This window comes from Macrobrachium nipponense, chromosome 21, assembly GCF_015104395.2.
Source record: "Macrobrachium nipponense isolate FS-2020 chromosome 21, ASM1510439v2, whole genome shotgun sequence".
NCBI classification, from domain to species: Eukaryota; Metazoa; Arthropoda; class Malacostraca; order Decapoda; family Palaemonidae; genus Macrobrachium; species Macrobrachium nipponense.
Window position 1 is genome coordinate 29,693,852 of NC_087212.1, and position 26,503 is coordinate 29,720,354.

The 26,503-nt window shown below is 37.9% G+C and overlaps 1 protein-coding gene across 1 annotated transcript; it reads left to right on the plus strand.

Annotated features, from left to right (window-relative positions):
• Nucleotides 1–922: 922 nt before the first annotated feature.
• LOC135197441 (uncharacterized) lies at nt 923–4,261 on the plus strand. The gene is made up of 3 exons (XM_064224511.1): nt 923–1,319; nt 3,233–3,287; nt 4,144–4,261. Exons 1-3 carry the CDS (start codon nt 923–925, stop codon nt 4,259–4,261), a joined length of 570 nt encoding a protein of 189 aa, XP_064080581.1.
• The last annotated feature ends 22,242 nt before the right edge of the window (nt 4,262–26,503 follow it).

Consider the following 26,503-nt stretch of genomic DNA (forward strand, 5'->3'; position numbering starts at 1 on the left):
TGTAAAAGGCCAAAACCTCTTGCTTTTTACATATGGTGCTACAAACTCTGGCAAAACTTTCACCGTACAAGGTAAAGTTTTTTAATTGAAATGGTGTTTTTTTACAAGGAAGCCACACATTTGATTTTAGGGCCATTCTTAGAATTTTATTGAAAAAAAATTGCATAAAAATTACATGTGTTTCTGATTTTATCTATTATTCTACAGGGACATCTTCAGATCCTGGTGTCTTGCCTCGTACGTTAGATGTTCTTTTTAGATTCATTGGAAATAAACATTACCCAAGGAACGACCTTAAACCCCGATATTTTTGTGGTGTTAGCCGGCTAGAAGAGAGAGATGTCAAGAAGGAAGAAGAAAAAAAGCAAAATATTTTCAAGATTAGTCCTGAAAATACATCAAGATTCTCAGGATCCTTATCAGTAAGTTGCCAGCTGAGTCTGAATGTCTCATATATTGCATATTACATATTAAATTGTGTACAAACTAATAGCCATTTTATATTATTGTGATGTTTTATAAAGATTTTAGTTTGTGAATTATTATATAAAACTTTTATAAATATTTCCTCAGAACCTGTCCAAGTTTTCCAATGACACCAGTTTGAATGAAACTCTGCCATCAACCACAGACACTAGTACAGGTAAAGCATAGACATTGTTCTGACATTTGCTTTTATTTGTCTGAAATAAAATTGTGATGAGTAGTAATATTCGAAACAAATTGTAAAATCTATAGTACATGGCAAACCCTCAATGTAGCAGATTTTGCTACTTGATGGATTCACCAAGTCTAGTAAAATTGATTGAAAATTTTTGTACATTAGGTATGATAGGGTTATTGGAACAGTAGACCGAGGCCTTCTTGTTTGTGCATTTGAGGAGGAGGAAAGTCCCCAGAAAAGTTGGTTAGGCTTGTCGAGATGATATATCAAAGAATGAGCACAAAAGTAATAGCAGCAGTTGGGGAAAGAGAAAACTTTGAAGGTAGTGTTGGATTACACCAAGGGTCAGCATTAAGCCCATTTTTGTTTGTGCTGGTCATGAATGTGTTAACTGAAAAGATCAGGAATGAAGAGCTGTGGGCGTTGTACACTGATGATTTGGTGATTACTACAGAAAGTGAGGAAGACCTACAGAGAAGGGTTGGAGAGTGGCAGAAGTCTTTAGAGAGGGGTGACTTGAAGGTGAATGTGAATAAAGCAAAGGTTTTGGTGAGCTGTAGGGAAGATAGAGGCAGAACATTAATACAAGTGGAAAAATTTAAATACTTAGGATCTACTTTAAGCCAAGAGGGAGGATGTGAGGCTGAAGTTGACAGTAGGATAACGCTGCATGGGGGAAGTAGAGAGAGAAGATAGCTTGAGTAGTATGTGATAAGAAATCCCAATCAAGCTAAAAGTCAAGATCTATAGCACAATGATAAGACCAGTGTTAATGTATGGATTGGAAACATGGGCTCTAAGAAGAAAAGAGGAAGTAAAGCTTAAGAGAACAGAGATGAGAATGCTGAAGTAGATTATGGGAATATATCTGCTTGAGAGATTGGAAAATTATGAAATATGAAGAAGGGCAGGCTTAGTAATGATTACAGAGGTAATAAGAGTCACAATTGAGGTGGTATGGGCATGTGTTGAGGATGGATGATGAGGAGGGAGTAAAGAGGGCTTGGAAGGAACCTGTTGGAGGAAGAAGGTCTAGAGGCGGCTGATAACCAGGGACTGCCTGTATTATTATTGTTATTATTATTATTTGAAAGTTAATAGTACTTATAATTATGTAAATAATTTATTCATCATATAAAATCAACATACATGTACCATAAAAAGTCTCATCTCTGCAAAAGAAAAAGAGCGCGAATTGTTATTTTCATAATGCAATGTTATTAATTTACAAGTAAAGCTTAAAAACTCACAAATAACATAAAATAATTAAACAATTAATTTTGCAGGGTTTTTCGAGGATTCACATGTGTTTGGATGATTGTGAAAACTTGCATGTGACATTTAGTTTGGATCCAATTAAAAGTTTTTGCTATTGTGAATTTACACAATTCGAATCACACAATTTCTGGGAATTACTGTAAAACAAATGTAAAGCAGGTATCCAAAGGTAAACTAATATATTAAACTAGAAGCCTGCAAAATGGCTGTTTCTCGATTCATTTGTTTATTGCCAAACTTGATGTTGTTTATGCCAGTATTTTGGTAGGTGCTCATGAAATAGTAAGTGGTTTTAATTATAAGATATGGCCATGAATTGTTAAATGAGCCATAAGTTTGGTAATTTTATTTGAAGGCCTAGCTTAGTATAATTTAACAAAAGTGAATTTGCCCAGTAAGTAAAACTTAGTTTTATGTTTTTACTTTTTTTTTTTTTTTACAACGGTGGGGTTAAAGATTATGTAGGAAAAAAGGTTAGCCCCATGTTATCTGGACTATTGAAAATGCATTGTGCATGATGCTGAAGATATAATGATGAAATCATGTTTTGCGGACAAAATTTTAAGAGTCACATGATACAAGAGATCAGATGATGCACAGTCATATATGGCAATTTGATTCTTTAAATTGAATGATAATTACAAATTACCAGTTGAGATAGGCTATTGGATAATTATATATGGAATTGCACTAGACCATAAGCTATAACAGTTAGCCAAGGGTACCCTATTGTGTATGTCTTTTGTTACTTGGTGGATTTCGTTACTTAGCGGAAAGAGCAAACCCTAAGTTGTCTGTTAAGTTGAAAGACTTTAATAATATCGTGACCATGTGAAGTATATTGGTTGGATGGTTTTTTCAAAATTTATGGGCATAGGCATAACTGCGTAGCACACGTGCCCCCCTTTTGAAACTGGTTCCCCCCATTTGAGTTTGTGAACGTTTTGTAGTAAAAGTATAAGCTTAATTTTCAATGTTATATTATTATTATTATTATTATTATTATATTATGTTAAAGTTATATAAATCAGGTAGTTTGGCTGTTTTTTCATACAAAGATAAGTGAAGTTTTGCTATATTAATGGTAAGAAATAAATTTTTTTTTTATCTCAGGAGCATACATATTCATTTTCCAATGGCAGCTAAGTATAATGATGATCTTTATTTCTTAGATGTTGAGCTGCAACAAACAAAATGATTAATAAAATGTAAACAAGGTGACAGGATTAAAATTGACAACATTGTGGATTTGACAGCTTTTTTTAGTTCCTTTTAAAGATGCATTTCCAGGTTTATACAAAATGTTAATCATTGCTCTTGTATTACCACCAACATCTGCATCTTGGTGAGGGAAGCTTCTCTTCACTAAGACACATCGAAGAACTACCTCAGAAATTCTGTATTATCATAAATTGTCCAGTGTATTAGTAATTGGAATCCACCAGGGCAGGGCAAAAAATATTGATATGGAAAAGTTTGTTGATTTTTTGCTAGGAACATAGTAACAGAATGATGCAGATGTATTAAATCAATACATCTGCATCATTCATTATTAACACTATTAATTCAATGATCAGAATCAAGTAATCAATTGTAATGCAATCTTATATACTTTAACTGAAGTCATTAATTGTAGCAACCAAATGTCTAATTTCTTTGGTCTTATAGATATATTAAATGATTAATTCCTATATAATTTTCCTTTTTGCAATAAGCAAATGTTAATTTTGATTCTCTTAATTATATTTTGTTTTACATACCAAGTGGTTTTATTTCATTGCCAGATCATTACATATAATAGCTAATTTGGATTTACAAGTATGGTCAGAGGATCATAATTTTTATTGAAAAAGATATTTGAGCAAGTATGAGTTATATAAAAACGTGATTCACAAATTGATAGGCTTAAATATTTTAAAACAACCTTAATATCTATCCATAGACTTAAAAAAAGTAGTATTATATTTTGTGCATGCCCAGTGCCCCCCCCTTATTAATAGACTCCTAGTTGCACCTATTGTTATGGGTAATGAAAAATCAAATCCCGGTAATGAATAGGTGTATTACCTAATACCTTGGATAGTTCATAAAAGCAAAAATGGTGAAATATTGTTTAGAGATGTTAGTTACACATACTGAATCATACTTTGCTAACACTAATCCATTTTGAATATAATAGACCTTTTGTTGTCACTTTTCAGTTTCATCTGTGTTGAAGTTCCTTGCCATGAAGATTCAAGTATTAAAACTGCTGACTCGGAAAGCACTGTGTATGCTGTGTTTATATCATTTGCTGAAATTTCAATGAATACTTTATGACCTCTTGGAGAAGATGCCTTTATCTAAGAAAAATAAGCGCAATCCACTGATGTTGGGGGAAGATCGTAATGCCTCTATTTATATCAAAGGTTTGTGTTTGGTGAATTATTTGATTTTAAAATTCAAAAGATTTTGTTTTGCTCATGATGTTCATGGCAAGTATGGAACAGCAATTTAAAAAGGTGTAGAACGTTTTGAAATTTTTTGCAAAGGATAGTAGTACATTTACCTTTTATAAGAATGCATTTAATTTCTTCTGAGATTTGTATGTTAACAAGTTCATTAGTTTTGATTGGCTGCTTTGTAATGAAAAACTATGCTGTTTGTTAACCCTTAGAGTATTTTAAGGTATTATAAAGTACTATAACCAGACTGGCAAGTTAGATTGTTATGCTTTTAATGTTGCTGACTTAAAAGGTTTATATAATAATAAATAAGGGCCAAAAGTTACATGATATTAAGCAAAAAGTAGATGTTTTACTGTAAGGTCAGAAGAAAGCATTGGAAGAGTCCAGAAAGCTAAAGACAGAGAGTAGTCCTGCAGAACTTTACCAGACTCTCAGAAGGTTAATGGAAAGATTGATCTTAAATGAAACTTGTAAATGCAGTAAGTTGAAGTTGAATTAGTTATTTGGGTAGGTGAGAAGTGACCTAAAGAATGGATTAAGCATAGAAGTGCAAAGAACCAGTAGTGCCATTGCAGTGTGTTGCACAAGGACAGTGTAATCGGTACACCCAAAGATGTTGGCCTTAGTATATTATTACTTGTTCGACAGGAATACTAAACTAGTTCTGACAGGAATACACACCTACACTTTCATAGATGGAGTGTTTAAAATTACTATTTGTTCATATACGAAACAAACCTGAGGTCTTAACATTAGGATAAATACTTGGCGCCAGCTGGAAACTGGTAAAGTTAAAAAATAATTGTGTATGCAAGGGACTATTGGCATCTGTGCTTGGTCACAAGACGTGGAGGCCACCCACACACCCCTCTTTAACTCGTGACCCCGTTTAGTTATTTTCTTACCACCTTTAAGAGAGGACATGCTTGCTTCCATCCTTTTAAAGCCGGTTTAGTTTGCCCCCTGTTGTTTTGAATCTTTTGTTTGGTATTCCCTTCTCATGCTTTGAGACTTCCTGGATATCACAAGAAGCAGATAAATGCCTGGATTTTCTTGTTTAACGCGTTTGACGTCGGGGTACTCATCGTGTAGTAAGAAAATCGTAGGTGCAGAAACTCTTCAAGCTTAGTTAATTCGTTGCCTGTACTTTGGATTATCAGGATGTGCTTTGGGAAGTAATTATGACTAATTGTGCTCCTTTCCCTGCGGGAAGAAGTGTGCTTCGCCATCTTTTTTTCGTTCCAGATGGAGGTGTGCGATTGGTGTTAGCCTATCAGGAGTACCAACCCAAGAAGGACAGTTGGTTCGCTATATGACGTCGTGCTGCCATCCAGGGTCCCACGCAATGGATGTCCCTTCTATCTTGATATGCACTGAATGGTGCGGTCAAATGTGTCAACATCTGTAGAGAAGCAGATAGTGCAACACCGCAGCCTTTTGAGTCAGGTTGCTATGCCAACAAGAATAACAACAGCCTTGCACTTCTTGTCGAGTGCTGGCTTCGCATTCAAGATGCTCAGTGATGTCATAAACATGGTGCCTGCCATAATGTCACTTCACAGCTTCGGCTACACAGAAGATATGCTTCAATTTTTGCTTCTTCGAGTACAAGATTACAGTGGACCCCCGTATTCGCGTTCTCTGGATTCGCAGACTCACTGATTCGCGTATTTCTCTCTGGGCCATGTCTACCCATTATTTGCGGGGGATTCACACCTATTCGCAGGATTTTAACGGCGAAAATGAAAATACATTTTTATAGGTATAAAATGATTTACTAATTTTCAAAATACTAATATTGATTAATACTGTATTAGTAAGTTCAATAAGATTAAATGATATCACATAATGATAAAAATAGTAGTAATCCTCTCTCTCTCTCTCTCTCTCTCTCTCTCTCTCTCTCTCTCGTCTCTCTCTCTCTCTCTCTCTCTCTCTCTCTCTCTCTCTCTCATTTACTGAGACTCAAGAATTTTTATAGTACATGTACTATATTTTTTTTAATACTTTCAAATAATAATAATAATATTAATATAAACTGTAATTACAAAATTCATATTACGTGATAGTATTTTAAAGAAATACAATAATCTATCCATTTCACTCTTTTAATTAAGGATAAATCTCTCTCTCTCTCTCTCTCTCTCTCTCTCTCTCTCTCTCTCTCTCTCTCTCTCTCTTGCCACACAAGATATGTATGTCTAGTGGCAACTCCCTCCCTTGTTTCGCTGGAAGCGTTATAAGTATTTCCTTTGAGAATAGATAGTACACACACACACACACTCTCTCTCATTTACCGAGATGAAAGAATTTTTATGGTACTAGTATGTAAAATGTTTATTGATATTTTCTGTTGTTAATAATAGTTAAATAATAATAATAATAAAACTGTAATTACAAAATTTGTATGTGATAGTATTTTAAAGAGATAAAAATGACTTCGCAGGATTTTAACGGCGAAAATGAAAATACATTTTTATGGTATAAAAATGATTTACTATTTTTCAAATACTAATATTGACTAATACTGTATTAGTAAATTCAATAAGATTAAATGATATCACATAATGATAAAAATAGTAATCTCTCTCTCTCTCTTCTCTCTCTCTCTCTCTCATTTACTGAGACTCAAGAATTTTTATAGTACAATGTACTATATTTTTTAATACTTTCAAATAATAATATTAATATAACTGTAATTACAAAATTCATATTATGTGATAGTATTTTAAAGAAATACAATAATCTATCCATTTCACTCTCGTAGTAGCCATCTTGCTTGGTGAGACGTACCCGCGTGAAGTCACCAATAATCAACAGATATCACAAGTTTAACATACGACTAGAATTTGAGAAATATCTAGAAGTGTTCGTGAACTATCGGTGATAAGATTAGTGTGAAAATAGTAGGATAAAGCGTCTTCTAAGTAGTTTATCAAGTGTAATACTATAAATCAGAACAAGATGGCAGTAAGTTCCAACTGCGGGAAAGGTGGCGTAATTTGGCGTGTTTAGCAGATTCGCAATACGATGAGGTAGCAGGAAGGGAACTGGCATTTCTCATCTATGAAATCAGCAACAGTCCTAACCAAAAAGATACAAAAGCATTCATATGATATTAGAAGGATATAATCCTTCAAACTGGAACAAATCTAATGAAAACATCTTGAAAATAATTGAAGAAGTTCCAAATAAAATCCAAGTGGTCAAGAGACTCATAAAGAAATATACATAAACCAACATATTCCGACAAAGAAAATGAATGATGGTGAATCTTGTGAATATACTAATTGATGCATTAGGAAAAAGAATGCCAAAAGCATGCAAACTGTGTAAGGTTTGGTATAGCATAGTCAATCCACAAAACCTAATCAGAAAATGTGCTGCATGCAACATTCCGACCCATCCACAGTGTGCTGAGGTAATACAAGATTTTGAGAAAAGATAACAAGAATTTTTTGTTCACATGTCTATCATGGATAGACAAATGTTTATTAAATCAAGATTGAATGTACAATAGTTGAGGATGAAGAAGAAGAGGAGAGGAAGAAGAAAAGAAGAAAAAGAAGAGGAAAACGGAAGAGAAGTAAAACAAAAATGAAATACAGAAAAAAAATAAGAAAGGAAACAAAGAACAATAAAAAGTATGGATGCAGAGGAACCTCATTGATACTCATATGAGGCAATAAAGCAGCAATACCTACGAAGAAATAAAATTACGATATGACAACAGAAAAGCAAATCCGAAGAGGCTCTACCCAGATCTATACAATGATACGGGAAAGAGGAAAAAATAGACCAAGAAAGACAAAATCTGCAACCTTTTGAAAAGAGGGAATTGCAGATTTGGAGAAAAGATGTTACTACAAACATCCTAAGATATGTCAAAACTATGAAATATATGGTAAATATGCATACTTAGATGGATATGGGGATGATTGCAGAGATCTGCATCCAAAAATCATGTAAAAACCTAAAAGAAGGAAAAGGATGTAAGTTCGACAAAAATGCAAATATATGCACCCTGTAGCCATGAATCATAATCAAATAAATAACCAACCAAGTAATAAAATCCAAAATAAGAAAGAAACAAATAAAGAGAGAAATCAAGAATATCAGGTAAAAGAGAAAAGCAAACACCAATGAGATATGCAGAGGTGTCAGCAAAAAATTTCAAAGCATCAGCTCCGAAATTCTACTCAAGAGATAATAACTGTATTTATTATGCAAGAGGATTGCAGAAACGGAGAAAATTGCAGATTCAGACACAAAATGAATAATTATGATGAAGGAAGATCAAATATTATGGAAAAGTTGGATTTTTTAATGTCAGAATTCTGGAAATGAAAAAAAGAACAACATACCAGAACAGGAAAGAGACATGGAAAATCCTTATTACTATCAGTATTAAATGAAGGAGAAAACACGCAAACCATCATAAGTGATGAATGCGCAGGGTTTAGTTACGAGTAACTCAAAAAGAAAAATAGAGTACTTAGAAGAACTAACCCAAAATGAAAAGAAAATAGATATGATGAATATAAGTGAAACTGGTATTCCCAAGAGACTGGGAATGATGATCAAATAAAACGGGTTCCAAACTTATAGATCAGATAGAAAAAATAGGATCAAGGGGGAACCGCAATATATGGGAAAGACAAAAAACAAGGAAAAATATATGAGAAATATAGTAACTCAGAATGTGAACTATAGCGGTAGAATTTGAATCTGAAAAATTGATGAACATAGTAATATATAGACCTCCTAATACTAAAGAGTTTGACTTAATAATTGAAAAATTGGATGATATATGTAGAAATCACAAGGACTGGACTATTCTCCTATCTGGTGACTTCAACTTTTCCTTTCGTAGAATGGAAAGAACGAATAGGAGATTGTGGTTGTACTTATACATATAAAAAAGAGAGTAATAGTAGTGCAGAAGATAAGAGGCAATTTTGAAAAGCTATTAGATATGCTACTAGAATACAACATTCAACAAATAAATCACCTGCCAACAAGAAAGGAAAATACTTTAGACCTAGTATTTGTGAACGAGATGAATTATGTTAAAGAAATAATAGTTTATAATGCGAGTATTTCAGACCATAATGTCATAGAATTAACAGTTCATTCCAAAGCAAGTGAAAATAGAGATAAGCAAGAAATGAAAAAGTGGGAAGGATATGGAAAATACAACTTCTACAGTAAAAATATAAAATGGTCAGAAATTAAGAAGAATTAAACAAAGATTGGGATAACATTTTCGTAAGTGATGACATAAGGGTAAATACGGAGATATTATATAAAATATTGGAGATAATAGTGGAAAAATATATACCGAAGAAGAAAAGTAAACATCATTCATGCATACCAAGAGACAGAAGAATCTTGTTCCAGAAAATCAGAAAGTGGAAAAAAAGGTCTTGCAAAAGAAAAAAAATGCATGGAAAGTTATAGAACTAAGTAAGATAGAAAATGCAGAACAAAAGATTATACAATCAAAAGAAAATGAAAAACGGGACTTGGAAGAAAAAACCCTATTAAATATCAAGCAAAACCCCAAACTATTATACTCATGCGAAGCAAGATGAATAAAAGAGAATAGAAATAGGCCCTCTGAGAATTGAAGGGAGATTAACGAATGAAAAAAAGGAAATTTGCAACATACTGGCAGAACGATATAAGAGAGAATTCACCCTACCTAGAATAGATAATGAAGATAATGATATAGAAGTAAGGGATGAAAATAGTGAATATTTAGCTGACATAGATATTAATGAAGCTGATATTGTGCAGGCTATTAATGAAATTAAAAAATGGAGCTGCTGCAGGGCCTGATGGAATTCCTGCTATTTTGTTAAAGAAAGTAGTTCATTCTATCGCAAAGCCACTTGCAATATTATTAAGACAAAGTGTAGATACAGGCAAGATATATGATGAGCACAAATTAGCGTATATTACCCCTACTTTCAAAAGTGGATCAAGACTAGAGGACAAGTAATTATAGGCCTGTGAGTCTAACATCACATATAATGAAAGTGTATGAAAGGTAATGAAGAAAAATATTATGAAACATTTTAATAAAAAATAATTTGTTTATAAAGGACAACATGGTTTCGTACCCGGAAAAAGTACACAACCCAACTGTAGTCCACCGTGAAACATATTCAAAATATGAAAAGCGGAAATGAAACAGATGTGGTTTATTTAGACTTTGCAAAAGCTTTTGATAAAGTAGACCATAATATATTAGCGAAGAAAATTAGAAAACACAATATCGTGGATAAAAGTAGAAAGATGGTTAAAAGAATTTTTACACAACAGAAAACAGATAGTTATTGCAAACGACGAGAAATCGGATGAAGCCAAGGTAATATCCGGTGTGTGCCGCAAGGTACGTTAGCTCGCAATACTGTTTGTTATTATGATTGAAGACATAGACAATAATGTTAAGGATTCGGTAGTGAGTAGTTTTGCAGATGACACAAGAATAAGTAGAGAAATATTACTTGTGATGAAGATAGGAACGCTCTACAAAGAGACCTTAACCAACAAAGTATATGATTGGGCAGAGGTAAAATAGGATGGTATTTTAAACTGATAAATTTGAATCAATAAATTATGGAGACAGAGAAAGAAAGCTATATGCATATAAGGGACCTAATAATGAGACCATCACAAATAAGGAAGCAGTTAAAGACCTTGGTGTGATGATGAATAGGAACATGTTATGCAATGATCAAATAGCAACTCTGTTGGCAAAAATGTAAAGCAAAAATGGGAAATGTTGTTACGGCACTTCAAAACAAGAAAAGCTGAACACATGATTATGCTTTATAAAACATATGTTCGTAGTACTCTTGAATATTGCAATATGATATGGTACCCACACTATCAAAAGGATATTGCACAAATAGAGAGTGTACAAAGGTCCTTTACAGCTAGAATAGAAGAAGTTAAGGACCTAGACTACTGGGAAAGACTACAATTCTTTAAAATTATATAGTCTGGAAAGGAGAAGAGAACGCTACATGATAATTCAGGCATGGAAACAGATAGAAGGAATAGCAGAAAATATCATGGAACTAAAAATATCAGAAAGAGCAAGCAGAGGTAGATTAATAGTGCCCAAAATATACCAGGAAAAATAAGGAAAGACACAGGACATTAATCCACTACGCACCAGCATCGATAATGCAGCGTCTATTCAATGCGTTGCAGCTCATCTGAGGAATATATCAGGAGTGAGCGTAGATGTGTTTAAGAATAAGCTCGACAAATATCTAAACTGCATACCAGACCATCCAAGATTGGAAGATGCAAAAATATACCGGAAGATGTACTAGCACTCTCTGGTAGACATTAGAGGTGCCTCACACTGAGGGACCTGGGGCAACCCGAACAAGATGTAAGGTCTGTAATTAAGGATAAATTCTCTCTCTCTCTCTCTCTCTCTCTCTCTCTCTCTCTCTCTCTCTCTCTCTCTCTCTCTCTCTCTTCCACACAAGATATGTATGTCATAGTGGCAACTCCCTCCCTCTGTTTCGCTGGAAGCGTTATAAGTATTTTCTTTGAGAATAGATAGTACACACACACACACACTCTCTCTTTTACCGAGATGAAAGAATTTTTATGGTACTAGTATGTAAAATGTTTATTGATATTTTCTGTTGTTAATAATAGTTAAATAATAATAATAAAACTGTAATTACAAAATTTGTATGTGGTAGTATTTTAAAGAGATAAAAATGACCATTCCATTTCACTTGTAAGGATAACTCCTCTCTCTTACTGAGTTATGAGAAAATTTTTATGGTAGATGCATATGTTTTATTAATATATCAAATAATAATAATAATAGTAACTAATTTCAAATGAAAATTCTTCCCTTCGACTTTTTCTTTATCAGTTTCCTTACCTTCTCATAACTCCAGTGATGCTCGGAGCTGGGAAGCTGGCAAACATGTCAACTAACGGTGCCATACAATGGTCAATGCATTTAACTCTTTAACGCTGATTGGACGTATTAAATGTCGACGAAAATTGTCTGTCGGGTGCCGAACCAACAACGTACGAAACGTCAACGAAAAAAAGTGTTTAAAAAAAATTTGCAGGAAAATAAGTTATAGGTCTACTAGGCGAAAAAACAACTTATTGAATCACGCGGCCTTGGGGGGATGCTGAGAGTTTTCACGGATCAAAGCTCGTTGTTTGTTTACAATCATTACCCAGGCACGCAGGCGCAGATTTATTTCTTCTCACACTAAAACAAAAAGCGTCAGCGTCACATCAGGAATTATTTTGTCACTGTGACATAATTTTTCATACATTCAACTTCCCTGTCAGATATATACTTAGCTATAGACTCCGTCGTCCCCGATAGAAATTCGAATTTCGCGGCACACGCTACAGGTAGGTAGGTCAGGTGATCTACCGGCCTGCCGCTGGGTGGCAGGAATAGGAACTATTACCTTCTAAGGACAGATTTTTCTCTATCGTTGGACTGTAAACATACGTTTACGGTTCCTCCTGATTTGATTTTCGTGTTTCATCGCCATCGATCTTCTGGGCTGTCTTTTGCAGGGAAGTACTGGGGTCTTTGGTTCGGCATACGCTTTTATTAACTTTTAATGAATTTCGCTTCGAAATTTAGAAGAAAAATACTAATTGAAACTACCGAAATTATCGGTAGAACACTCACATAGTTTGCAATAAAGGGAATTATTAATATGTTTATTCATTATTACATGGAATAAAGGTTACAAAACTTTATTAAGGAAAATATTAAACTCTAATTTCCTACTTTAGGAAGTCAGAAAAGCATATAACTAGATACGCTTACTTTATAAGCTTTAATAGCGTGTGTGCTAACGAGCAGTTAGAGTATTAATCTGCCTTTGCTAAGAAGCTTTCAATAGAAGAAGATATTATAACCTTTCAATGCTGTTTTACCGTAGGTAACATTATTAAAGGATTCTAAGCAGTAGAACATATATATATAATGCTCTCATGCTTACGAAAGCATGGCGTTATTAGAATACATGCTTAGTGAGAAGATGGATGTAGTAGAGAATTCACTTTAAGACTACGGTATGGTCAAGTCTTTCGAGAAACGCAAACAACCTTTTTTAGAATCGGATATTGCTCAAGAGAAGATGGATGAGTGGGATGGGAAACATTCTCTTCGTGGCAGAAATGGTTTCCCTGAATGGACTATACTTCGTATATAAGAGTTTTTTCCTACTAAGAACGGAATTAACATGTGAAAGGAGGTCGGGTACCATAAAGGCACAGATGTTCTGACACATAACATAAAGAGATTAGAAGAAAGCGCCAGCCTGGCGCAAAGCGCTAGAAGCGCCAACCTGGCGCAATGCGCCAGAAGCGCCAGCCTGGCGCAAAATTGCGCCAGCCTAGCGCAAAATTGCGCCAGAAGCGCCAGCCTGGCGCAATGGGCCAAGAGCACCATCCAAGATATTTTCTCGTTTTAGCGAGTTATTAACCTAAGAATCCAGTAGCCTCTCGGACAGCAGGCTCGGTAACGGCAAGAATCGTTCCTGATTTCGTTACCCTTTTTATCACTTAGGCCAATTCCACGACTCTCTCATATCGCAAAGAGCATCGAGAATCTCTTTTTTCGCTCCTGTTCGCGTTAAAAAAGAGAACCTATTTGGAAAACAGACAGGGAACGTAACGATCCTTAAGAGGTTCGATGCAAGATATTTCATGTCCGTGAGAACCTTCTCGATCGACGATAATAACTGTTAACGTATGTCTAACATTTATTGGAAAGAGTTGTGAGAACCTGCGGAAAGTCTTCATTCATAGATCTCTTAGCAGGTAGAAGACGAACAGGCTTCCTATAGAATGCTTCCTTTTCCTCGAACCAAGAGAGGTAGCAATATACGCCATCTTTATTTTTATAGAAAGGGGAATATACTATAGTCTTTTTTTCCCCTAAATATAAATATATATAAATTCTTTACAGAATTTAAGATAAAGGTGGGCGTCAAAGAAAGAGAGGATAATACTTATATCCTCATTTTGGCTTCAGAGAGGTTGGATTCACAGAGGTCACCCGTTCTTCTCACAGCATGTTTTTGGAAGTCTTTTCCAAGAGAGTCTGGATATTCTATCAGCATCTATTATTAAAATGGACCTTAACAACCTCTCCACTCTGAGTCTGTACTGCATGCAGACTGACCAGAAGTGGACATAAATGAGAGGATTTTTCAAGGTAGATGACAATAGTCATGGCCTAGACATAGAATTGCTGCAGATCGTGCTAGAGGGAATGAGGAAACTGTCCTCTTCCGATACCTCTTGTAACCACATAGCGGTTTTTTTCTTCCCTTTCAGAGGGAAGAATCACCTTTGTATATATCTGCTATCAAAGAACGCAGTAAAAGGCTATACTCTGTCTCTACAAAGGGAATTGGAGATAGCAGAGGATTAAGATCTTCGGGATCTTATACGATATATACCTTAATATGACAAGAGTAGGATATCATGTACTTCTAATGGGATCTTTTTTGTGGCCACAGATTCCATGTTCCGACAAGATGGAACTGCTCCTCATCAAATTCTTTGACTTTTGAAATTTTTATGAGGGAATTCTTTGTTTCTCTGGGTCCTAAACGACCAAGAAGACAAGTGAATTTTTTGAGCATTGGAATCTCGCATCAGATTCTTAATGGAGACTAGACAATGGGTCTTTTGCCAGCATAGTATGTCTAGCAAAAGAACTGAAACCCCCTATTCCTGATTCAATGTTTCAGATAGAGGTTTCGTTCCGTCCAGGCAGAGTACTTACGTTTTTCATCTACAGTAGAATGGTTCAAACGTTTGCCTACAGAGTCTTTGGTATGCGATAACGGCTCGAAATGCTTCCAGAAGGTGTTTCAGAGGGATACAATAAAGAGCTAGAAATCAGAGTACACTCCCAATTTCAGCTCGGAGTCTCCTTCTCGACTTCCAGGCTTCTTCCCTTCCTTCGGGCAAGGATAGGGAAGATTCTGCAACGAGACACCCCCTTCAACATGTAAGAAGAGATCTCGTGAGCACGGAAGTATTCGAGAAGGACCCTCCTCGGAGGAAGACTCTTATCTCTCGTACGTTAGATATCCTATCGTCTACTGGATGTAGCTGATTACAATCACCTCCCCTTACCGGAGAGACCAAAAGCTCAAAGTGAAAGAATTTCTTCCACCCTTCTCCAGTCTCCTGATAAACGATTGTGGATGTTAAGGACTTTCGGACAATGTAGCGCCAATCAGGCGCCAAAATACCAGAACAGGCGTAAGACGCCAGAGGAAGACAGTCCAAATAAACACTGTCATTGTCTGATGAGGAGAAGGAGCGTGCCTCCAGCCTGGCGCAGATGCGCTAGAGGCAAATAAATCGAAAAAAGTGTCCGATGTGGGCATCGCCAGTTTCCTCGAGACTCTTTAACAAGCTCGAAGCTCCAGCAAGTGGGGAGAAGTCAGCCAGGCGCCAGGCGCGAGGCTCCAGGCAGGCGCAAGGCGCTAGCCAGGCAAGCAACATGCGCCAGCCAAGCGCGAGGCGTCAGACAGGCGCGAGGCGCCAGCCAGGCACAAGCCAGGCTCTAGGCGTCAGACAGGCGCGAGGCGCCAGCCAGGCACAAGCCAGGCTCTAGGCTCATCAGAAGAGATCAATTTCAAAGAAAGCCCTGGTCTTCTTTGGAACAGTGTGATCTCTAAAGCACTTCTTAAGTAACTTGATGATTCCTTCAAACAGCTGAGAATTAAAAGCGCTTGAAGTGCGAGCTTTTAACAATTCTTGTTCTTTCCATAACAATATGTCGTGAGAGACATATTAGCTGTAATTTACGGGAGATGCAACTCTGTGTTGTCTTCTCTTTGCACGAAGGAGGTCAAGTTGACCTATGAGAGATCCTTCTCTCTTGGTTACGTGTCTACGGATACGTTGCTGGGATAGGGAGCCGACACTGATCCTTAACTAGTTGAGTTAAAAAATTTTATTTTAACATAAGTATACTATTTTCTTTGGGTTATTTGAAATGAGTTTGGGGATAGCTCTTTTCAAATTAAGCACAAAACCCTCGTGTTAGGAATCAGGTGATCGGGATCGGTGGTTGTGCTCCTTAATTATGCCAGTAGGCATAGGTGTTTTGTCATGTAAGTGGATAGGACCCCTTTGACAAATAACCATTAGATTCTGTCAAGTAAGTGGATAAGACCCCATTGACAGATCTACAAGAACTCTTAGCCATAGGTCACATCCTCGCTGAGGCTCTTGAGACGAAGCAGATTCCCTAGCAATAGCTAGGAGGGTCAACCCCCTTCGTCTAAACACATAGGAACCAAGGTTTTATTTATTTATTACCTACAACGTATGTGTTTACCGTCTAATCAGTAATTAGCTGTCTCTTACCCACCGCCAAAGGTGCCAATCAGCTAAGTATATATCTGACAGGGAGTTTGAATGTATGAAACTGATATTGTATTGTACAATAAAGTTTCATACATACTTACCTGGCAGGATATATACGATTGAATGGCCCACCCAGCCTCCCCTCAGGAGACAGGTGGAAGAGAAAATCTGTCCTTAGAAGGTAATAGTTCCTATTCCTGCCACCCAGCGGCAGGCCGGTAGATCACCTGACCTACCTACCTGTAGCGTGTGCCGCGAAATTCGAATTTCTATCGGGGACGACGGAGTCTATAGCTAAGTATATATCTGCCAGGTAAGTATGTATGAAACTTATTGTACAATAACAATATCATTTTACACCATTTTATATTAGCTGTTACATAGAGTTTTATAGAAAATGTCGCAATTTCATGTGAAAATAATCAGTAAAATACACAAAAAAACAATCAGGTTGTAGCTTTTATCAGTTTTGAAATATTTTCATATAACAATAAGTGCCAAAATTTCAACCTTGGTCAACTTTGACTCTACCGAAATGGTAAAAAAAATGCAATTGTAAGCTAAAACTCTTATATTCTAGTAATATTCAATCATTTACCTTCATTTTAACAACAAATTAAAAGTCTGTAGGCACAATATTTTGATTTATGGTGAATTTATGAAAAAAACTTTTTTCCTTACGTCCGTGCGGTAACTCTTCCGAAAAAATCAGAAATTTTTTCGTCCAATTGTCGTAATGTTTGCACAGTGTTATATTAGCCATTACATAAAGTTTTATATATGGAAATGTGTGCAATTTTATGTAGAATACAACGAAAAACAACCCATGGTTGTAGCTTTTATCAGTTTTGAAATATTTTTATATAAATAACGATAAATAGAAAAAAATTTGTCCTTCGGTCAACTTTGACTCGACCGAAATGGTCAAAAACTGCAATTGTAAGCTAAAACTCTTACATTCTAGTAATACTCAATCATTTACCTTCATTTTGCAACAAATTAGAAGTCTTTAGCACAATATTCGATTTATGGTGAATTTTAGAAAAAAAACTTTCCTACATCGGCGCTGTAACTGCCAAAAAAATCAGACATTTTTTTCGTCCGATTGTCGTAATGTTTGCACAGTTTTGTTATATTAGCTGTTATAAGTTTTATATATGAAAATGTGTGCAATTTCATGGAGAATACTAAAAATCAAACCCATGGTTGTAGCTTTTATCAGTTTTGAAATATTTTCATATAAATAACGATAAGTGCCAAACCAAAATATCAAACCTTCAGTCAACTTTGACTCGACCGAAATGGTCGTAAAACGCAATTGTAAGCTAAAACTCTTATATTTTAGTAATATTAAATCATTTACCTTTATTTTGCAACAAATTGGAAGTCTCTAGCACAATATTTTGATTTATGGTGAATTTATGAAAAAAAGAATTTTTCCTTACGTCCGCACGGTAATTCTTCCAAAAAAAATCATAAATTTTTTGTTCGTCCGATTGTCGTAATGTTTGCACCATTTTAAATTAGCCGTTACATAAAGTTTTATATATGAAAATGTGCAATTTCATGTAGAATACAACAAAAAAACTCATGGTTGTAGCTTTTATCAGTTTTGAAATATTTTCATATAAATAACGATGTGCCAAAATTTAAACCTTTGGTCAACTTTGACTCAACCGAGATGGTAAAAAAAATGCAATTGTAAGCTAAAACTATTACATTCTAGTAATATTCAATCATTTACCTTTATTTTGCAACAAATTAGAAGTATCTAGCACAATATTTTGGGTTATGGTGGATTTATGAAAAAAACTTTTTTCATTACATCCGCGCGGTAACTTCCAAAAAAAATCATAAATTTTTTCGTCCGATTGTCGTAATGTTTGCACCATTTTAAATTAGCTGTTACATAAAGTTTTATATATGAAATTGTGTGCAATTTCATGAAGAATACAACAAAAAAACAACCCATGGTTATAGCTTTTTCTAGTTATTGTTATATAAATAACGATAACTAGAAAAAATTCGACATTCGGTCAACTTTAACTCGACCGAAATGGTCGAAAACTGCAATTTTAAGTTTTAAGCTACAACACTCAAAGTCTAGTAATATTCAGTCAACTACCTTAATTTTGCAACAAATGGGTTGCAAATGAAACATGGGAAGTCTCTAGCACAATATTTCGATTTTATGGTGAATTTTTTAAAACTGCTTTTTTACGTCCGTGTGTTACGAATTCATGCATCATATTGTGATAATATTTTCTCTGTGTTGCTTTGATCATTTTAAAATTTGTTATATACAAAATCATTGCAATTTGGTGTACAATACAACGAAAAAATAATCAACTCATTAGCTTTAACTGTTTTGCTCACAGCGTGATTTGTATACAAATTATATATGAAATTTTTTTCGCGCTGTACATATATTTTATATATGATAATTATATTTTTTTCATTTCTGATGGTTGCATACTAAACTTCAGGGAATGACAAAAAAAAAGGAGCCAAAAATGAACTCTTAATCTTGAAACTTAAGCGTGCTTTAATTAAAAACGCATATGGGAGATACTTTCAGAGATACCGGCTCGGCGTTTAAGGGTTAATGGTTTTTATGCAATCTCTCTCTCTCTCTCTCTCTCTCTCTCTCCTCTCTCTCTCTCTCTCTCTCTCTCTCTCTCTCTCTCTCTCTCTCCACAAGATACAAGATACGTATATAAGTGTTAGAAGTACGTATGTATGTACCTTTATACCTTTAATGGTACTAATAAGTTTAGGATTACTTTGAAATTATATTATTACAATCTCTAAGATTAATACATTAAGATTAATACATTAATATAATAATAATTTAACCCTCTTACGCCGACTGGACGTATTTTACGTCGACATTTTTTGTCTCCTGTGTGCCGACTGGACGTATTTTACGTCGACTTACAAAAGTTTTTTTAAATTTGCGGAAAAATACTTATAGGCCTACCAGCCTAAAACTTTGAATCACACGCCTTGGGGGATGCTGGGAGTTACCACGGATTAAGGTGTGTTTTGTTTACAATCGTTACGCAGGCGCGCAAAGCGCGAATTTCTTTCTTGCCGCACTAAAAAGTATCTGTGACAATCTCAGAAATTATTTTGTCACTTTGACATAATTTTTGTACCATTGTAAATTAGCCGTTACATGAAGTATTATATATGAAAATGTGCGCATTTTTATGTAGAATACAACAATAAAATACTCATGATTGTAGCTTTTATCAGTTTTGAGATATTTTCATATAAATAACGATAATTGCCAAAATTTCAACCTTCGGTCAACTTTGATTCTACCAAAATGGTAAAAAAAATGCAATTGTAAGCTAAAACTCTATTTTAGTAATATTCAATCATTTACCTTAATTTTGCAACTAATTGGAAGTCTCTAGCACAATATTTCGATTTATGGTGAATTTTATGAAAAAACTTTTTCCTTACGTCCGCGGCGGTAACTCTTCCGAAAAAAAATCATACAATGCGATGTTGTAAATGGTAAGTTTGCACCATTTTAAAATTAGCCGTTTTGATATAAAGTTTTATATATGGAAATGTGCGCAATTTCATGCACAATACAACTAAAAACAACCCATGGTTGTAGCTTTTATCAGTTTTGAGATATTTTCTATAAATAACGATAATTGCCAAATTTCAACCTTCGGTCAACTTTGACTCTACAGAAATGGTCGAAAAAACGCAATTGTAAGCTAAAACGCTTATATTCTAGTAATATTCAAGCATTTACCTTCCTTTTGCAACAAATTGGAAGTCTCTAGCACAATATTTTGATTTATGGTGAATTTATGAAAAAAATAACATTTTCTTTACGTCCGCGTGGTAACTCTTCCGAAAATCATACGTGCGATTGTGGTAATGTTTGCACCATTTTAAATTAGCTGTTACATAAAGTTCTATATATGGAAATGTGCACAATTTCATGTAGAATACAACAAAAAATAATTGAAGGTTGTAGCTTTTTCTCATTTTTTGAAATATTTGCATATAGTAAATCACGATAAATAAAAAAAAACCACGTTCGGTCAACTTTGACCACCGAAATGGTCGAAAACGCAATTGTAAGCTAAAACTCTTACAGTCTAGTAATATTCAGTCATTTATCTTCATCTTGAAACAAATTTGAAGTCTCTAGCAAAATATTTAGATTTATGGTGAAAAAAAAAAACAATTTAAAAAAAAATCTTTCCTTCCTCCGCGCGCGGATTCTCCGCACAAATCTCCGAAATGCGTACGTCCCATTCTCGGAATATTTGCTCCGTTTCATATTAGGGCATTTCATAGAGTTTTATATATGAAAATGTGCGCAATTTCATGTAGAATAAAACAAAAAAATATTTGAGAAGGTTGTAGCTTTTCTTATTTCCGAAATAATTGCATATAAATAATATATATAAAAAAAATTCGACATTTAAGTCAACTTTAACTCGTCAGATATGGTCGAAAACTGCAATTGTAAGCTAATACTCTTACAGTATAGTAATATTCAATCATTTATCTTCATTTTTGAAAGAAATTGGAAGTCTCTAGGACAATATTTAGATTTATGGTGAATTTTGAAAAAAATATTTTGTTTATGTCCTCGCGTTACGAATTCATGCATTATTTTGTGATAATATTTTCTCTGTGGTGCTTTTATCATTTTACAATGTGTTATATACCAAAAATGATCGCAATTTAGTGTACATTACAACGGAAAAAAAAAGTAACTTGTTACCTTTAACCGTTTTGCGCACAGCGCGATTTGAATACAATTATATGTGAAATTTTGTTTTTGCGCTATCATATATCACATTATTATATATGATAATGATAATTTTTATCATTTTCTGATGTTGTATACTAAACTTCAGGCAATGACAAAAAAGGAGCCAAAAATGAACTCTTAATCTTGAAAACTAAGCGCGCTGTGATTTTTTGAAAAAAATATTTTTTCCGCTTCCGCGCTCACATCCGAAACCCCTCAGGCACACGGGAGACAATTTTTTAATTTACCGCGCTCCGGCGTAAGAGGGTTAAGGTAAATTTGATGTAGGATGTTACATAAGGTTTACATTGGTGTTTCTGTTTCTTCCTTCTCTAATGGTAAAATGTTTAAGATGACTTTGAATTAGATTAATAATAACCATTTCAATGGTACATTTGGTATTTTAACTTTCAAGATAGGCAGATATAGGCATTTTTAGAAGGGAGTTCTAACTATTCGCAGGTTTGAGCTATTCACGGGGTTGCCTGGTACACATCCCCGGGGGGAACACTGTACTTTACAACTACGCTTTTGGATTTGGTGATTTGTTCCGACATGGGATACAAAACCTTTCGGTCCTTTTACAATAGGAAGGTCACCAGCGGCATAGGTCGTAAGCTTCGAACAAGGGGTTCGGTAGTTAACTGCTTGTCCGACAGTGCGCGCGCCACGCGACTGGCAGGAAAAGAATCCCTTTTGCTTTCCGGCCCGCTGGTGGATAGACGTGTTTATTTTCGCGCTCTGCCGCTTTTTCGTCGTTTGCTTTTCGTATAGTTGTGTTTCTTTTTCTGTTTACATTGTGTGACTGAAATTGTAAGTACAATTATTCACTATTCTTTATCATTCAATTACATTGAGTGATTTTTTTTTGGATCATGAGTTCTCTACGCCTCCTGTACCGACGATTGCAGGGGACTGAAGGGCGTAAGTGCAGCAAATTCAGAAGTTTCTCAGAATTGATCCTTATATTTTGTTTTGTGCTCAGTGCGAGGGCGAGAGCGCTCGCGCCGAGCCGTGTATTTTGGGTGAAATGTGTAAGTGAAATTTGTAATTAAGTACTCTTTTTCATTTATATTTTTGCCCTGTGCGCTCGGTGCCGAGGGCGCGAATGCGCTCGGCACGAGCCCTTTATTTTGTGTGAAAGTGAAATCGCAAGTGCAGTATTCTTTTTCATTTTCATATATTATTTTGATTGCATCATATTCATTGGATCAAGGTTTCCGATCTTACCTGGGAATTGATCCTTCCCCTTTTAATTTGTGTGAAAGTGAAATCGCAAGTGCAGTAGTATTCTTTTTCATTTTCTTATATTATTTTGATTGCATCAATTCATCATGGATCAGGTTTCCGCTCATAATGGGATGGATCCTTTCCCCTTGCGCTCGGTGCTGAGGGTGCAAATGTGCTCGACCTGAGGCCTTTATGTGAAATTTTGGGTGGAAATGTGTGAGTGAAAATTGTAAGTAAGTACTCTTTTTTTTTTTTCATTTATATTTTTGCTGTGCGCTCGGTGCCGAGGGCACGAATGTGCTCGGCACGAGCACTTTATTTATGTGTGAAAGTGGAATTGCAAGTGCAGTATTCTTTTTCATTTTCATATATTATTATTGATTGCATCAATATTCATTATGGATCAAGATTCGCTCAGACCAGGAATTGATCCTTATGCCCTTGCACTCGGTGCTGATGGCACGATTGCTCTCGGGCCGTGCCGTATATTTGTTTTGGGTGCAATGGGTGCTGTGCTGGGGTTGGGGAAGCGGGGGCCTTTCCCCCCCCCCCCCCCCCATTCAGCTCCTGCTGATGGCCCTTCCCCTTCGGGGGGGAGGGGGGTATCCGGGTCCTTCTCCTCGCCCAATATGTCGAGCGCGGAGGAGGGCGCTCGGTGCCCCGACATACAATTGTATTCGGGGTCTGCCGCTAGTTCGGGTGGGGCTTAGGCCCCCCCACTCTACTATGCTTCCGCAGGTACTACTGCCACGAGGGATAACCTTGGTCAGGTGTGGGCGTCCTTTGGTCTGTAGGGCGTTGCTTAGTGTCAGGGGCTGCTTCTTTATCTGCCTGTACCTGCTGCGGTCACCCAGGAGCGGTGACCACGACAACGACCTTGTTGACTCCATGGTACGCCGCCCCTCCTCACCTGGTATACTCGCCATCACGTGGTAACAGTCTCGCCTACAACCGCTGTGCGGGGCCGTTCGCCGTACCGAGGTGGGGGGGGGATGTCGCTGGCTGCTGCCCCACCTCCTGTGTTACCGGTGCTGCTTGCCGTACCTGCCTATACTGTGCTGGCTGTCCCTGCCGATGCTGTGCTGGCTGTGCCTGCTGTTCCTGCCGTTCCTGAGATGCCCATACCTGCTGACGTCGTCCCTGTTCATGGTGGTGCTGCCCCAGACTTGGTCTGTCTGTACAGGTGCGTCCGGGCCCTGTGGCTTCAGCTACAGCAGCCCCGGCTCCGCCCTGGATGGCAGATCTTACGTCTGTCCTGAGGAAGCTGACGAAGAAGAGGAGGAAGGTGTCGTCGTCGTCGTCTTCATCTTCGTCGTCGTCGTCGGCTGCCGCCTCTTCCCCTTCAATTTCCAAGGCTTCACAGCCAAGGAAGAAGAAGATTGCCTCCTCCCTCCCTAAGAAGTCTCCTCGGGAGCTTTTCGGGACCCGTCTCACCTTGGTGGGACGGGGGGGTTTTCTTTTCTGCTGATCCTCCTGCTCCTTCGGGAGCGGGGCCCGTCTCTTCTTCCGCAAGGAAGAAGACTACGGTGGGGACCAGAGGGGGTACCGGCTAACACCGGTACTCCATCGTCCTCGGTGTCAGGGGCCTCTGCCACTACACCAGGTTCATCTCGGCCTCTCGTACGCGAGAGATAACCGAGTGTACCGTTTTACCTACCAGTGACCGTGCAGCCAAGAATCAGGCGCCAGAGCTCGCTCGGCTCCAGTTTCACGGCACGGAGCGGAAGGCTGGTGAGACCTGCTCAGGCGCCTCCCGTCAGGCCAGCTCTCGCTTCTCGTAGCGACCGGCTGGCTACCCAGGTTGACGTGACGGTCTCTGACCGGCCACGGGCCGAGGCTGGGAAGAGGTCTCCCCCGATCGCCGCAGTGGTGTGACGCACCGTGAGAGCAAGCATCGGTCTCACCGTGACGGGTCTCTGCAGGTCGCCTGACCGTCACTCCCACAGGGAGCAAACGGGTACGGCAACCAGCAGCAGTTCCCCTGACACACGAGATCGGGGCCAATGTGCTCGGTCCAGCCTTCTCCCCAGGGAAACGACTCGACTAGGCCTGCAGCTCGATCCCCACCACGAGTTGGCGATCGCCTGCAGCGGGAAGAGCGAGGCACAGCACAGTGATCGTGAGGGGCGCGCCCCGCACGATCCCGTCACAACGCAGTATGTACCAGGCACGATCTTCGGACCGACCAGGACGTACACGCAAGTGGCAGGAGGAGACCGAGAGGCCTGTCGCTGTTCCCCCTCCTGAAGGGGGAGGTTCTCGGTATATGCTCTTGTTCGAGGGGCTTGACGGTCCTACTCCGCAAGATGCTGTGATTTCTGAGATCCAGAGGAACTTTGCCGAGGTTATGGCGCTGATTCGTCAGCACAACGACCTCGGGAAGGATCGACGCTCCCACCAGCAGAGCCCACGTCTCGGCTCGAGTCGTTTTGGGGCCCGAAGAGGGAAAACCCAAACCGACGGTGGGTCTGCCGCGATCGGAGCTTGCCGACTGTGTTGAACCAGGTAGAGTCTCGTCTCCGGACAAGAAGGCTCTCTCAGATCTGGCCGGATCGAACAAGCTACTTTCACCCCTCTACTCTGCGACAGCAGCGTTTCTACGTGTCTTCAGACACCGTATTTGAATACCCCTTCGGTCCTCCTGAGAGGTTCGACCTCGATGAGGACTGGAATGCGTCGGAGGACGGTATCTGCTCTCTCCTGTCAGGTGTCGATCGGACCCCACCCAGACGACGTTCACCAGTGGGGGCAGACCCTTACCTACAGTGCGAGTTCGTAAACCCTCCTCGGGAAATGTTTTCTCCTGATGAACATTTTCCCAGACTCTGAGAGGGGCTGCTAATACTCTTCTTCAACTGCTAGTTCCCGCTGGGAAGGCGAGCGAGAGTATCCAATTCCTCCCCCATTCCCTTTCTCCTTACGGCTACGAGGGAAAGGGGAGGGATCCTACAGAGATTTCTCTGTAGGATACCACGTTGGGGACTGCGCTACCGGGGGGACCTTCGGGTCCTACCTGACGTAAGCCCCGGTCTTGAGGAAGGATCCTGCCCCATCCTCGATTTGTACGGGAATCGAGAGGACCACCAGCCGATATCGTTTGACGAATTCGGTGGGGGTTTTGCAGAGTGCTTAGAATTCTGCGGAATTTCTAGCACTCTCAGTGTTCGGGTTTTTACGATCTCCAAACACTTAGGCGAGACCATGGTCCAAAGTGAGCGAGACGAGAATCCCCGATAATTGTTACCACGATACTCAGGAAACCTCGCCTAATGCTCGAATTCCTGGAATTTCTAGCATTTGGAAGAAGACTGCTGCTGAAAGAAGAGTTTCTCACAGTAGGCGACCAACCTGGAATAGAGAAGAACGACGGGAACATCCAGTTTGGGCTTGAACTGTCGTCTTCGGTATTCTGTTCACCATTGAAGCTTTCCTTCGGGAAGACTTCTCCTTCACCCTCTTGACTAGAGAACGAAGGCGGTCGATCTCCATCCCTTCTCATTCATCGAGGGGAAAAGAATTTAGGATGGAGGTCGTTGTACAGAACCTACAAATATACTACGTATATTACCCTCGCGACATGATTCTGTTAAGCAGTTGAATTGTCCGGGGGGTAGGCGCATACCGTAGTTTAACTCTACAGATTGTAACCGAGACAAATTGTATCTTAATTGAACT